This window comes from Syngnathus leptorhynchus, chromosome 6 (genome assembly GCF_054491065.1).
Source record: "Syngnathus leptorhynchus isolate UIUO chromosome 6, UIUO_Slep, whole genome shotgun sequence".
In the NCBI taxonomy this organism is placed as follows: domain Eukaryota; kingdom Metazoa; phylum Chordata; class Actinopteri; order Syngnathiformes; family Syngnathidae; genus Syngnathus; species Syngnathus leptorhynchus.
This window is the reverse complement of record NC_141200.1, coordinates 7,907,691-7,923,449: the sequence shown is the minus strand read 5'-3', so window position 1 is coordinate 7,923,449 and position 15,759 is coordinate 7,907,691. Positions and strand designations below refer to the sequence as shown.

The following is a 15,759-nucleotide window of genomic DNA, read 5'->3' as shown; positions in this document are numbered from 1 at the left end:
ATCCATACCTTGGCTATGATAAAGCATCATACATGCAAGGTTTGAACGGCCTTGCAGGATTTAAGGGATTATCATAATCAGTGTGCACTTATCTTTTTACATCACACAATACGGCACTAAAAAAAGGTCTCGGTTATAATGCCTGATCATTGTGCTTAAACATACCGGGCATAGCCTCAGCGCGCAAGACGGCCTTGACACTGCTGCAACCCGTTTCTTTTGAGTACTCTGCCGTTCTTATGGATGAATAAATGCATGAAAATATGAATTTCCTTCAACTTGATGAATGCCACAGAGATAATTAATTGGCATTGAAATTGTAATCTTGTAATGAATTCAAACAGGTTAGTCGTTAAAGCTAATTTTTGTGTGGATTGTTGGAGAACCTAATGAGGGGTTTCATTTAGAAAAATGGCATTACAATTTATCTCGATATATATGTGTGATTACTTTTTATGCCACTGGAGGGAGACATTTTTCTCTCCAGATTTTAATTAAATCAATTATGGGGCAGCCAATGAAATGACATATTTATATTACACAACTTTTATGTTTGTATGTTTTTTTGTTACAAATTCACAACGCTTTAACAATATAATTTTCTGTAATTAAATATACCTTTTCTGTATTTTTCCTTCTTGTCCTGAAAGCTTTTAAACGTGGTATAAACAGGTAACTTAATAGGACGCTCTGGCTCTTGATAAGGGATTTCCAGATGTGTCATTTTGTGAGCCGGTCGTATACCACTAATGGTACGCAGGCTCCCTCTAGCGGTACTTGAAGAATCACTGCAGTTCAAACTGCATAATGATGCAGTGTCATAACTTTTTCTGTTGTGAAGTAGTTTACCTTTAAAATGGATAACATTCGAACAGAATTAGTAGGCCCACTATTAATCCTTAAACTTTGTATATTATAATATCATATTGGCTTAGGCCTACTTTGCTAATGAAATTTTATGTTGGTCATGATGGTTACTAGTAGTTTGGAGAGCTACAAATTATTGGTGTGGCACTTGATGTAAACGCATTTTTTTTTTAAATATACATAAAAAATACACTTATACGTACGTTTCACTTGGGCAAATGGACTCTGACTAGAAATCTGATCTAATTCCCATGCTTTGTTTACTTTTGAGCTTTTGTATCTTTAAGGTCAGCCCTTAAACTCCATGCAAAAACTCCAACTACCCAGACAGACTTGCTGTTGTTTGGTTGTCTGCTGTGAAATCTGCCATTCAGCTCCTTGTTTGAGAACAGTAAGTTATGCAAAAAGTTGGGAAAACGTTGAATAGTCCATTCAAAAGTTTAGAGCAGGCATCACCCACGCGAAAGTTCATGCTGCCTGCAGGTACCACATGACTCGCCTGTGGGCCTGATCTAAAAATAGCTCACTATCAGTTGTGGGACAATGCAACTTCCAAAGAATGTGGGAGAAATAATCATGTGACAATGAAAACACTTCCAGAGTTTTGCATATGGATGTCTGTTTTCTATTTTGTTAAATCATTTTTTATATCTATTGTGGGAAAATTATATAGCATCACATGCTGTAGATTATTATGAATAGTGACCCTTAGTGACATGAAGCAACTGTTATTTGCAACCTTTTTTTCCCTGCTTTACGAGCGCTGCAAGCAAGCTGTTTGATGCCATTCCCAGCTGAGGTTTACGGTTTAAACTGAACAAACAAACCTTGTGTGTTTACAAGTTTAATGCGAATTAACATCTGTTGCCGTGCTTCAACCCTTTAAGCAAGGGAGGGAACACAAAGTGCTGCAACATTATCGAGACAAACAGCAGATTTCAGTCATTCCTTATCACTGACATAAAACATTAGTGGCGGATTGAGGAGTTGAGACGCCCCAATAAAACATGATCAATCCTGCTTTGTCATTTCTTTAGGTGTTAAATATTGCAATAATATTCATATCGCATATGGCATATTTTTTCCAATATAGTTCCACCCCGTGACCACAAAATAAATGTGACGAGTTTGTTGCATATAAGTTGCCATGGTTTCACCACAGCAGCTCTTTTATTAGCAAAAAATCATGGAGATTAGTCCACAGCTATCTCCCCATCCGATGGAAAACCGAAGGCTGGGTTTGCGTGTATGTGGGGGCGAGTGGGGGGGATATGTAACGTGAAACCATCACAGACATCTCGGCCTTGCACCCCCCACACCTTCTACGTGCGTGTCTATTTATTGTGTGCTACAAAGACATCCTTCCTTTCAAAGCTTTTTCCTTCAAATCGGGAATGTTACTCGTTGTTGGTCGCTTAGAAAAATACAACTTTGAAAGGCGAGGATGACACGTAGAGAAATAAAGTCCCTTTGTTTTGATATTGTGCATACTTTCTCCCTTTCTCTCTCTCTCTCTCTCTTTCACACGCGCACACACACGTGCACGCACTCACGCGCACACACACACAGGTGCATGCGCACACGCACACTTCCACACATTCACAGGCTTTTGGTCTGGAGCACACATGCAAACCGGCTGAAAAAGTTAAAATGGCTCTCACAGTATTGTCAGAAGGGAATTTGGCCTGTGGAGCGAGTTGGTCGTACTTGACATGTCCGAGGAAGAAAATATACACAAACAAAAAAGTCCAAAACTTAAATAAAATAAAATGGATTGCAGGTTAGATGATAACAACATGAAGCTAACATCTAAATTAACAGAAGGTAACTAAGGCATGCTGAAATTAAACATTAACATGTTGATTCAAAGATGGGGGAAGCAAGTATCCTCCTCTTCATATATATATATATATATATATATATATATATATATATATATATATATATATATATTTGATCGATCAAAGGAGCAAATTTTTTTAAAAAGGTTGAAAACCCCCCAGCCAAAGACAGTTGTACAAATATTTTACACAAAATGTTTCTCGTCTACACTGCGGCATTAAAACCTTTGAGAGATGAACATAAGTTAATTAAACGCACAAAGTGACAATTGTCAGCGGAGTCTGTGAAGGCCAGATACTCGTTGAATAAAGTCACACGGCAGGAGCACCGCTGGCCTGCCTGCACACAAACAAAAATATGGCCATGTGATTAGTTATACAGGAGCAATCAAGTATTAAGGACAAACTGAGAAGAAAAGGTCAACACTGTGAATTACCATAATCGTGATAAATAAAGTTGTATGTACTACTCGTTCCATAGGGCATGTTTAAAAAAACATGGAATGACCACTTCATACATACACGTACGTACATCTCATTTGCCTATTTTACTGCTCACACTCCTCTGCTCAGCAATAATATTTTATTTGCATTACTTTGAGTTTTGTGTGAACGTTTGAGACATCACAGTGATTTTGACCTGTTGTCATCTTGGAATTTTGGCATGTCGAGAAATTGGTGACTATTCTTGACTGAGAGTTCACCGCCAATCGGAGAAGAGAGTTCCCAGAGTAGAAGACAAGACGACAAATACTGAAATTAGATTGTTCTACTTTTCTGAGCGTTTTTTTCCCCCCCACATTTTCTATAGGCAATCTTGCACAAAAACATTCCCCAAAAGGCAACACAAAAACTTGTGTCAAAGTGGTCATTCCAACTAGAGTCCGATTTTGACAGAACTCGTTGACATTGCTATGGTCAGAGTGGTCCCAATACAGCACCTGAATCGCACGGTCACCCTCAGAAAAGGCCACAGTCCTTCAGGTTGTTTTTGATGATGACATCAGTGACGGCGTCGAACACAAACTGCACATTCTTGGTGTCGGTGGCGCAGGTGAAGTGGGTGTAGATCTCCTTGGTGTCCTTCCGCTTGTTCAGATCTTCAAACTGACACTGGATGTAGGCCGCTGCTTCTTCGTAGGTGTTTGAGCCTGTGGGTGGTGACATTTGATTTAGGTTTATTTTAAATTGCTACTGCAGCAAACAAAAAAAAAAGAAAGCCAATCATATGTACATAATTATATACCATACGGGGGCGGATTTCAAAGACGGGCTGTATAAAAATAGGGAACAGCCATTTTACTGTTGAAAGTTGCCTTCAACAATAGTTTGGTGCAAATCTTAATTTAAAAAAAAAAAAAGATTCAATTTCTTTTTAACTGGATGGATTTAATTCAATTGGTTCCGAGAACATTTCTTCACAATCCATATTCATCGTTCTACTTATCCATGATGCCAGTAGTAATTGTTTTGTTTCGTTTGTACAAATCACATTGCACGTCATTAAGGACAACATTTTGAGCGTATTTAATATCTTTACCTGCATATTCTGGGTAGCAGATTGTGAGGGGGCTCTTTTTGATCTTCTCCTCAAACAGGTCCTTCTTGTTGAGGAAGAGAATGATGGAGGTGTCTGTGAACCACTTGTTGTTGCAGATAGAATCAAACAGCTTCATGCTCTCGTGCATTCGGTTCTGTGAAAAGGCAAACATGCATTATTACAAGAAAGAAAAAACAAATGCGCACTTTTTACAATCGTTGAGGACCTCAGGCTTTCTCGGTTGAACTTTTATTACGATCCTAAAATGCTACAAGTTGTGCAAAAGTAGTGAAACGGGGCTGGACTATTAAAGGAATATTTCAATTGTGATTTTGGGACGTGCAGCACGTGCTTCACCCAGCCCGATTGAAATATTGACCTTAGACAGGCACATTCAAAGTTCATCTGTACAGGATGTATACTGTGTCTCGGTAAACAAAATAAAATGTCGCTTTTCTCACCATCTCTTCATCCTCGGCTAACACGAGGTCATAGTCGCTGAGAGCCACACAGAAGATGATAGCGGTGACGCCCTCGAAGCAGTGGATCCACTTCTTTCTCTCTGACCTCTGGCCACCGACATCGAACATTCTGTAAAGATGAGATGGTACTTTAAAGCTGCACTCCCTGGGAGTTGGGGTTGTTTATCTGCTCCTATGTTAAATTATATTTTGAAATCATTTGGTTTTAGTCTTTGGACTTTTTGGAAGAGATTAATCACAGCCAGATTCCACTTTGTTATTAATTCACCTTCAAGTCATTTTAAACTGTTAAAAAAAAAAAGGTCAACATAAAAGAAATGCACAATAGGTCCTATTCAGTAAAATGACATAATGCAAGAAGAGAAAATTTTGAAATGACCAACTGACTTGAAATGCAGATCCTTGAAGGTGAAGTGCGTCTCCACGATGCCGGTGGTCTTAACTCGGGTTCTCAGCACATCTTGCTGGGTGGGCACATAAGCGCCATGTGATATCCTGTCCAGGTCATTCAGATAGCTGTTTGGGACAAGAAACAGGGAGAGAAGAAAAATGGAACGGTTAATGGGTTCAAAAAGAATCACACCCTCTCTGGAAGGTTGCGATCTGACTACTCAACTATGCGGCAGAGTCGTTGAGTTGGTACTCTCGGGAGCGGCCGAAGCACGCTTGCACTCCCCTGTCTTTCCACAGCCGCTGGATGACCCCGGCCAGCTCGCCCGTCATGAAGCCCTCCTCGGCCGAGCCGGCCAACACGAACAGCTGTCGTGCGTCATCCTGAGTGGACAAACCTCTCATTTAAGCCGCTCTAAAGCAGCTGAATTTCATAGGAATACCAAAAGTATAAAGAAGCGGAAAATCTGTCCGGCTGTGACTAAACTGAGCCAAAATGAGTCACTTGTATAAAAACAGATCATGTGCTTTAAAAGTCAAAATATTGACACAACAAATTAACATATCACTATTTCAATTCAATACGTCGGCGTTAAATATGGAAGGACATCCAAAGTCATATGCCTCAAATGGTTGCAGTTGGCAATTTTTTCTTCTTCTTACTAATTATGAACACACTCCCAATGTACAAAGCCAATTCCAATAAAGTTGGAACGTTGTCTCAAAAGTCAAAACTGAATACAATGATTTGCACATTCTTTACAACCTAGCACAAAGACAAGTTATTGAATGTGCCTATCGACTCATTGCGGGAAAGAGTGAAATTATACAAATGGGTTAAGTTTGTTTAGTTTTTCACTTGTGACACTTTGGCTACCCACATTTGGGAATATTTGCAGTGCTCCTTTTGCATTGCTCTTGATCTGAAACTAATTTTCCCTTAGAGAAATCAATAATCAGAACCATATTTATGAATTGAATTCCTGGAAACTGGTTCTAAAGTCCCATCCCTACTATAATGACACCCGAGTTTAATTAAAACAGTCTCAGCTCATTCAGTTTTAGGAGGGTAAATACTTTCACTTTACAACATTTCCGATGAGCAAATTTGCTTTGGAAATTAGATTTTGCGCAAGGGCCTCTTTTGATTTCTAAAGATGATGCTTCTTGTGGGGTAAATGACGATTACAGAAAAGGCAAGTCATCAAAAAACCCTTTGTAAAGGTCTGTAAATCACATTGTGCTCAAGCTGTATTGTTGTTAATGATCATCACATTTAGCTGAGTGTTGATTTTTTTCGGGTTTTTACAGTATACCTACTTTACTGGGCCGCTCTCACGTGCAGGAATAGTTGCCGATGTACTGTTCTGCCACTTTTATTACGTTTGATGCATGCGGGAGTAGTAAAACTTTTTTTTCTTTTTTTTAAATATCTGTCTTTTGACACTCCAAATCTCAGATTTGTACCTATTGAGGATGCTCCGAACGTGATGAACCACTGTATTTATTGTGTTCTGGTGGTGTGTGTGTGACCTCGGCAAGCACTCACGGCTCTGGCTGAGTCGGCAAAGTCAATCTTGAGGCGTCCCATGGCTCTGATGATGGCAATGATGGACTGGATGGTGTTGCTGTAGACAACAGCCTTGTACTGCTTACACTCTTCCTCTGAGTAGCCCGCTTCGTGGATGATCCTGGCACACAAGATAAGAGCTTTACCACAAAGAAAAAGTCTTCCCCACCTAATTGTGGTTTAAGCTTGAATGTAGCATGCTACCACTTTAATCAAGACTACATTACTACAGCAACACATTAGTTCCTAGAAATGGCGGCAATTATTGGGTCTTTCATTACTGATTGTGGCTGAGTTCACTGAATGAAACAATGTATATGTTGCGGATTGGAAGTAAAGACCATTTACACCAGTACAATGTATTGTTAAATACCGAATCATGAATTGGCATTATGTTATCATTTGCAGACTATTTTATGGCGATGACGCAGGCGTTTCGACTTACTTCATCTGTTTAACAATTGTGCTCTTCCCAGACTCGCCAGCACCTGAAAATGAGACAAACATGGAAATTTGATAAGCGTCTTAGACAAGAACATGCCGAATTGACACATTGCATGCCAAGAAATTAAGAGTGGGGATGCTCCGATCATCGAGCAATATGTGTGGGGGGAAAAAAAAAAAAAGAGCATGATCGGAATTTTAGATAAACCTTATGAACATACATGTATGTCTAGAAATTGCATCTTAATTGACATGAGAGAGGATTGGCATGGATACAGTTCACTTTCCAAAAAAATAAAAAACTTCTGGCAGCCATTTAGTTTCTGATTGTAAAACGGCCTCAAGAGTTATGGGTGACAGCCATCGCAAGTATTGATCTATTGAAGTCTGGCCGGTAAAGGCCTAATACCTGTCAACGGTACTCACCCATCCCTACTTTAGATGTAATATCAACCCTTTAAAATATGGACCAAAGCAGACAAATACACCAATGTGCAAATGGAGCTCGCCAAACTGCAATTTGCACTTTGTCGGTCGACAAGCTAACAGAATCTTGTTAAAGATGTGCTTCGATCTACGCTTGAGCCACGTCTTTGCACAATTGGATTAATCAATGAGATCCTGGTTTCAATGAGATTACGCAGGGCTCAAGCATCCCCGGGGTTGCGATTTTGTGCAGCCTGGACTTTGCCAGTAAAGCGACTTAACACATACAGTATAGTGATCAGGCCAATTTGGGGCATTTTTACCTTTTCAGATCAAAGTCAGCCAAGGTCAGATTTTTGAAAGAGCATCCTTGTGTGGGGTGTGTTAAAAATGTTCCCCCCCCCTCCCGCCATGGGATAGTATTTGCCACCCACAATCGTAAATGTTCACCCTGTTCGGTAAAATATCTAAGATAGCAAATTCATGTCTGGATCAGCATCAAGTTCGCCTGAGCCACAGACTTTGTGAGTATAAATTGAAACAAAACTACAACCAATCTGGAAGCCACCTGAGGCTCAAATAGAGGAGCAACCAGTTGTGTTGATTATTTGTATAAACGTGTCTCACAAGTCATTTACCGCAATAGAAATGACATGAATAGCTCGCAATGTAGTTAGTTACCGGACAAGATAGCATTCACTCGAGTTACCGCTATTGCATTTTCTGTCAGACTGGATTTTCCGTGGCACCACGCTGCCTAACAGGTTAGTGACATCTCATTTTGGGAAGGAGATGGTGATACCCTTAAATGAATTGTGTCCTGAATTGGTCACCTAGGGGCAGGGGTCCGCAACCCCTTGGTGCTAAAAAAGGTTGGGGACCGCTGACCCATGTTTCAAAACTCTTGAGATATTAAAATGTAACGTGTGCACATCCCTTTAGATGTGACAGTGATCAAAGCAAAACTTTTTGAGGTAGATCCTTTTCATTTCCGTATGGTAAGGCACAACAACCACAGGCTTGGCTTCTGCAGCTCCCCATGAGATCCGCTTGTGTTTACAGCTGAGGAACATTTTAATTACTTTCCCTCTACTGGGACTCCGTGCTCTCTGGTGAGAAGACATATTCACCAATTTGGCGTGAAATACAATGAGCAGATGCATATCCTGCTCTAACACATGACCAGTAAGACTGTAAATGTTCCTTTTCAAATCACCCCAGTGTTCAGACTAAGATCGTAATTGTGGAATAACAATAAAGCATGGAAAATCCAAGCGGCTGCCATTTTGTCCCGTACTACCACTGCTGCCGACTCCAATTGATGTCCATGGTAGGGGAGTGCTCAGAACATTGATACCTCAGTACAGTCCGATATTAAACACAATACAGTCTCGATATTATAGATCTGAATATCGATGCCCCTCCCTGACGTAGCAATTCACAAGGAGCAGCATTGAAAGGGTGTCCACTGCGCCAGAAGGGGGCACCATAGAGATGGGAGCAAAGTTATTTTGAGTCGGTATTTGATGCATTTAACTGCTGTTTGTTCACATGTAATGATATAATCAAAAAAAGAAGCATGTCAATGAATAGGTGCCCATCTGCTCCGTGACTTCCACTCCCTGTGCCCCCCCCTCCCCACACACACACACACACAGGCGCTTTAATGTGTGCACCTCCTTGAACATTGAATATGGTGTCGGCTGATCTTTAGCTCATAACTCACCACAAACTGCTAATTAATAAAATCAAAAATAGAACAATATGAATACCATATAAATATTTGGCTACATCGTTTAAATACCAGAGATTTCGATCATTTACTCTGTGGAGAAATCATTGGAACAAAGTCGAGCAACACCCTGGAATTGATTTCTGATTTTACAGATTCGGTAGGCAGAAAGGAGTTAGAGTCATTCTCTTCATGTTAGACCAGACCTCAGCTTTTGGTTCTTCATGATTTGCATTTGAGGCAATCCGACCTCTCAAAACTCTCATGTCAAGTGCTTGTTGGACATGCACTTTTGTGTGTTGATTAACTCAGACGAGTGGTTTCAACGAGACTCGAAAAATATCGGCTTGACGTCAATGAACGATAATAATTGACGTCTACATCGGCACATCTTTGCTTTAAGCATACGATGTTCTGTTCTTTTGTTCCGTGGGTCAGTTTTACAGAAAATTTGTAGTTATTGCGATAATGGTCATTTTTTTTAGTCTGAAAAGGTTAAACATTCGCCGATAAACAGAAACCTCTTATTCCGGAATCAGACTTGGGCAAATAAAAATCCAATGTAAATGCAAAGCCAAATGCTAGTTGCATTACTTGCAAAACAACGACACACTATCACAACCAGGGAAAAGAACATCATATTTCGCTTAGCCCACACACTTACACAAGCACTTTGGACGACGGAATATAAACGTGTAATTAAAGAATGTCTTGTTCTCCAAGCAACCGTGCAGTTGCAGGCGTGCGCTGGCTCTCCGTTTGCCATCCACAATTGGCACACATTCACATCACTGTCAGTCAGACTGCACACAGGTTGCTACGCAACGTTTCATTCATCTGATTCTGACCGAGACGGTAGCCGTTGGCCGCCAGCTTTGCGCTGAATATATTGTATAGAATATTGACAAATGACGGCTGCTGTTCTAAAGGTTTGAAGATCATTGGTCAATATGGTGACTGGTGATTACGTTCTTACTTGCTGCTTCTTTTGGGATCGGACCCGGACGCTTTTGGAAACTGGCTGTGTCCGGCTCCGCAGGCCACAAGAATATTGTCCTACGTTGTTTTTATTTCACTACATTGTGTGTCTGTGCTGCTGCTACATGGTGTAATAAGTAAAAAGTTTGCAAGCCGGGGCAAAATGGGCAAAGAAGATTTTACTTCAAATGCCTCATCTCCACTACCTTGCAAACAACTGCGCCCGCCAACTGCGTCGACTATATAAGGAAGCATGCCGCAAGAAAGTCTCGGTTCGCGTCTGACTACCGAATGACAGTATGGCAAATGAGAAGGACACTGCCGGAAGCAGCCACAAAATCTGAAAGGCGAATTCACAATATATAACACAGTGGTGTCTTTATCTAGAAAGCTTGCGTTTGGAGAGAAAGTGACATGTGGACGGGCTTTGGCTTACATGGCCTTTAGTCAAGGAAAGCTAAAAGATGCTACAGACTAGGTTGACACTTTTATAGACTACAGGAGGTGAACGTATGGCAAAACAACACCAAGCATGAATTCCAAAAATGAAAGGTTAGCAACTATGACGTAGTGGAACGACCATGCATCATCATGTCTGGTCTTTGCAAATAAACACATTTGGCATTAGGATGTTTTGTGCATTGACCATCTTTAAATCCATCATCCGTCAGTCAGTCCTTATAGCGGGGGTCCTCAATAGGGATATGGATGATGCACAGCTGTTGTTGGGCATCAAGCAGGGTACGCTCTGGACTTCAGCCAATTTACATGGCAAATAAGATAAACAAGCATACACACTTGCACTCACACCTATGGATATTTTGGAGCCATGTACCTCATAAATGTGTTTGCAAAGTGGGAGCAATTTGGGAATTAAGTGCAGAAACCCGACATAAACACATGGAGAACATGCTGAGATTCTAACACCAAACCTCAAATCGGTGTTGAAGACACGCTCGATCGTCGATTGAATCTTAAAAGTACACATTTTGTTCAGATTTTTCCGGAGGCAACAGAGCCGTAAATAGACTCTCGCAATTTATTGCAACGATCGTTCTGCCTAAAGGCACAAAAATACTTACGCTAATGCGTCACAACGAACGTATATTGATAATTGTCAAGAAATTCACCCACAAGAGTTCCTCGAATTTAGCAAAAGGCCACACACACACACCCACCACAAGTGTGATACGATTTATTTCGTATGAGTCGGCCAGCAAGCAGGATAATAAAGTCAGCTGATTAGAAGGAAAAGTGTACCAAAACCATTTTATATCGCTCGCGTTATGATAGTAGTCGAGTCTGTAAGGTTTTGTGTGAAATCTCAGTTCGCTGACTAATCCGGCTAGCGGCGCTGAGTCGGCTAGCGTTAAGAAGCTAATTGCTAAATTAGCTTAGCGATTTAATGCCAATGTTGGGCGGCAGTGGCTGGCTAATGTGGGGTTAATCCTCACCATCGTTTACATTTTAAACACGTAATAAGTGCTGCAATTGAATTAGCTAAGGGGAAAACAACGTTTGAACTTTTTTGCTATCTTCACGACTAACCCCGCGCCATTCAATATTACGACAAAATGTCCTCACTTTGTTGTTTCGTCAAACTTAAATGACATCAAATGCTTCCTTTTTTTATGTTGCGTCACTTAATAGGGTTAAAGCAGTGGACAGCAATTAGTTGGGTGCGGGTGAACTACACAAGGCTTGGGTGTTGGCTTGGGGATGATCCTCATCCCCTAAACCCCAGGTCCACCGGACCATCCATCTTTCTCTCACCGAGGAGCAACAGCTTCACCTCCCGGGCAGCTTTCTCTCCGTCGTCCCGGAGGTTCCTGTCGATCATCTTGCTGCGTTCCTGCGCCGCCTTGTCGTCCGTGCTCAGAGTACATCCCATCTTTTTGCCTTTACCGCAGTCTGATGTTCCCCGAGTAGAATATTTTGGGGTGAAAAATGACGAAACGCAACTTTTGACTGGGAGTGCTACACGACATGCAAAGGCTACCACCAAGCTAGCATCCAGTAATGGGGAGGGGGAGGAGAGGGAGGGAGGGAGAAGGGTTGGTTTGTGATTGAAGCACGCCCTTCTCTTCCATCAACTTTGCAACCAATACACGTCGAATTTCTTGTTTGTTTTATTTTGTTGTTGTCGAATTGACGGCCCAAGTCAGTGGGGCATGTTTTATTCTTCTTAAAAGAAACGTAAAATCGAAATCTGCCTCTCGTACTGTAATAAAACACTTCGTTTCCGGGTCTGCTCGCGACGTCATGTGTTATATGCGCATGAGCAAGGAGGTTTTAAATACAAGTCGATGTAAAATGCGCACGCGCAGAAATGTTCGCGTTAAATAGTTAAGCTCTGTTTAAATTGCTGTGATTTGACCTTAAAATGCTCACGCTGCAAAAACGACTGATAAATTATCACATTTGTGGCCCACAGGGTAATATTTTGTGGCCCCTTACTTAATATATAACTTTTAGTATTAGTACGACCCTCACCTTTTTTTTTTTGCTGTGTTGTTCCTTTGGGCAATCTGTGTGTGTGTTTTAATTACTTGTACTTTTCCTTGCCATACCTTGCAGTATTTCGTTAGCTCGTGAACAAACATTTGGCACTCTCGACAATCACTTGATAGTTTAGGCAAATCAGCCGGAACATTGGGTGAAAATGTTGGTGACAGATTTGCATGGTTGACCTGCTCATGAGCTGCAAATGCTCACGAGCATGTTTGCATGTGGCGCTTGGACATACAGCAGACAGACATTCAGAAAAAGATGCTGCCGGTGCATTGGGGAGAGAGAATCAATCTTGAACATCAACAACTTAGAATTTTGAAATAAGAATTTGGAAAAGTACTCAAACACGACTTAAATAGATGTACATGTTTTATAAAAGATTCTGGAAAGAAATCCCTGTCCATCTTGTGCAGTTTATCGGTTTTGCATGAAAATGTGCTGGAGGAAGCATAACCAATGGTGTCAATTAATAAATATGCCTGAGTCCAAGAATAAAAGGTAGAAATATTTTTTCAAGTCAATTATATGTTTGACTTGTCTCTGAGCTTACATTTTGCAAGCACTTTTACTGGGAATGAAAAACTTAACATGCATATTGTTGTGTAAAATCTAGCCATCAGCTCAATTTTAAGCAAAAAGCCATAAATACTTTTTTTTTCAACCCTGGGATGGAAGCATGTGCTGATGTTCACAAAGGAGAGCTCCATCCTGTGGTTGCATTTTCTCTGTGACCACATCCAGCAATTCAAATGACTGTCAGATGACTGTGACCCAATCCGGGGAGCGCCAAGGCTCAAACACCTGAGATGAATGAAAACAACTTAGGTAGCATGTCCAGCAAAAAGATGGGCAATTGGAAAAGTACTATACATCTTTCCATAGCACTGTTTTGGAAACACCCTTGACCCTGAACAGGATAAGCGGTGTTAAAAATGGATGGATGGATGTTCTGTACACATTTGTAAGTGTAAAGTGATGTGACAAATGTCTATAAGGACATATTAAAAAACAACTCACTCATACATATACGTATATATATATTAACAAAAATCCACATAGTTCGTGACCCTCATGAGGACAAGCGGTTCAGATGATGGATGGATGGAAATCCATGTAAAATAAAAGTATCTTAGTATTTTGCATTTATTGCACAAAATTAATGTGGCACTAATCATTTCAGTTTAACATTACCAAAGTGTTTCACAATAGATTTGTGTGTCTCTCAACTGGAACAGTTAAGTACGAACATATAACTTATATTCTGATTTTATTCCACTGGCTGCCTGAATGCTTTAGAATTAAGTCTAAGTTTCTGCAAGTGAATTATGAAGGCATTTATTTTAATGCAAAACAGCGCAATAGTGTCTGACCTAACGTGGTCCAGTTTTATTCATAGGAACTATCATATATGTCTAAAGAGAATGGAAAAGGATTGTGACGCGGTTAGAATTCATCTCCTCACTTTGCATACGATTTCCATTGCAGGTGGCTTGTCCAAAATGCAAACTGAGATATAGAATCATTTCAGTTCTTGCTGAAAATTGAAACAACCATGTCAGGGGGGAAAGTCCATTATAAAACTCCCCGACGATATTGTTTTGCAATCCTCACAGAAGAAAGACCGCATTCATTTCAGGAGTGTTTTCTGCAGGGGAAATGATGTATTAATGTCACCATGACACAAAATGTTACTGCACTGCTATGCAACCAGAAATGTTTTGAATCCTTCAAGCGACCGAGCCACACAATTAAGACACTGAGTGTGAACTGACGAAAGATACTCAGCACTTTGTTGTCCCTTCGGGGATGAGGGGGGAAAAGTCTCATGATTCAGACAGGGGTGACATACGTACAAAAATACAAACATACATATTTAATAAATAAATAAATAAATAAATAAATAAATACACATACATACGTACATAATCATTGACTCGTTTATGTATTATTTTGTTTGGCACTTTTTGGCCCTGATAGATAAAATTCCTCTAAGACGTTTTGAAACATTAGTCCTCTGGGTGGCAGCAGAGTTCTAAAACAGCATTTTCAGTCTGAGGGAAACATGAACTATTCTGCTCCAGTAGTTCCCACAATAAGGAATTAGTTCTGCATTGTGATGTACTTATTACACAGATGACACAGCCACTAAGGCCTCCAATTGATTCTGTCAGTGGAGTAACAAATGGTCACATTTTGTATGTCTGTAAATAATGAGAAATAACAAATTGTTACTAAATTAGGTATGAGGTGCAGATGTGAATGGCCAGACAGGCAAGTGTTAGGTTTAACAAAGAACAGCTAAGTTAGGACCAACGCAGGACTTCTGACAAAATAGACAAATATATTTCATAATACAGGAAATCACTGGTAGTTTTTCATGCAACGGTTACATTATTAAAGATTTAACAATTATTCTCTAAGCAATATGTGCATAGTAATATCTCAAGTCTGCATTGATAATTTTTTCTCATAGTGTGTTGTGTACTCCAGATGATCAACACAACACATCACACCCATAATGAATCCACCACCATTGGTAATAGCAGGTTGACACTAGTCTTGCAAGAGGACACGTAAACTGAAAAGTTGTTTCTCCTGTGGTTCAGGGACACCGACATCTTATTTTGATTTCTGCATGCACCAGTTAGCTTCGTCAGCAGGAATGTTATATAGGACTGGTCTGTTGTTATTGTGTTTGACTCTTCATCATTCATTCAAAAAGCTGCTCCAACTAAATGACCTAATTTCTCCCCCCAAAAAGAAAAAGACAGGCTTGGGGCATGGCTTCAAATGGCGAAAAGGAAAAAGCTTGCTTCATTGTTAGTAGATTTTTCTTCCCCCCCTTACTCCCGAGTGGTAGAGAGCAAATCAGGATAGTGTTCTTCAAGCTGTATTTTGCATGTAATGTTTTCCTTGGACTTTTTTCTTGGTCTGACATTGGTATTGAAGAAAAAAAAAAGGCCCTAAAATGAAAGAAA

General features: G+C 40.4%; 1 protein-coding gene across 1 annotated transcript; it reads right to left on the bottom strand.

Moving 5' to 3' along the window:
- Window positions 1-1,695: 1,695 nt before the first annotated feature.
- On the bottom strand, window positions 1,696-12,508 carry LOC147055783 (guanine nucleotide-binding protein G(i) subunit alpha-1). The gene is made up of 9 exons (XM_085915153.1): window positions 12,044-12,508; window positions 7,136-7,178; window positions 6,670-6,811; window positions 5,347-5,504; window positions 5,118-5,246; window positions 4,710-4,839; window positions 4,249-4,402; window positions 3,650-3,859; window positions 1,696-3,048 (listed from the first exon to the last, which is right to left on the bottom strand). Exons 1-8 carry the CDS (start codon window positions 12,159-12,161, stop codon window positions 3,669-3,671), a joined length of 1,065 nt encoding a protein of 354 aa, XP_085771279.1. The 5' UTR covers window positions 12,162-12,508; the 3' UTR covers window positions 1,696-3,048; window positions 3,650-3,668.
- Between the last annotated feature and the right edge of the window lie 3,251 nt (window positions 12,509-15,759).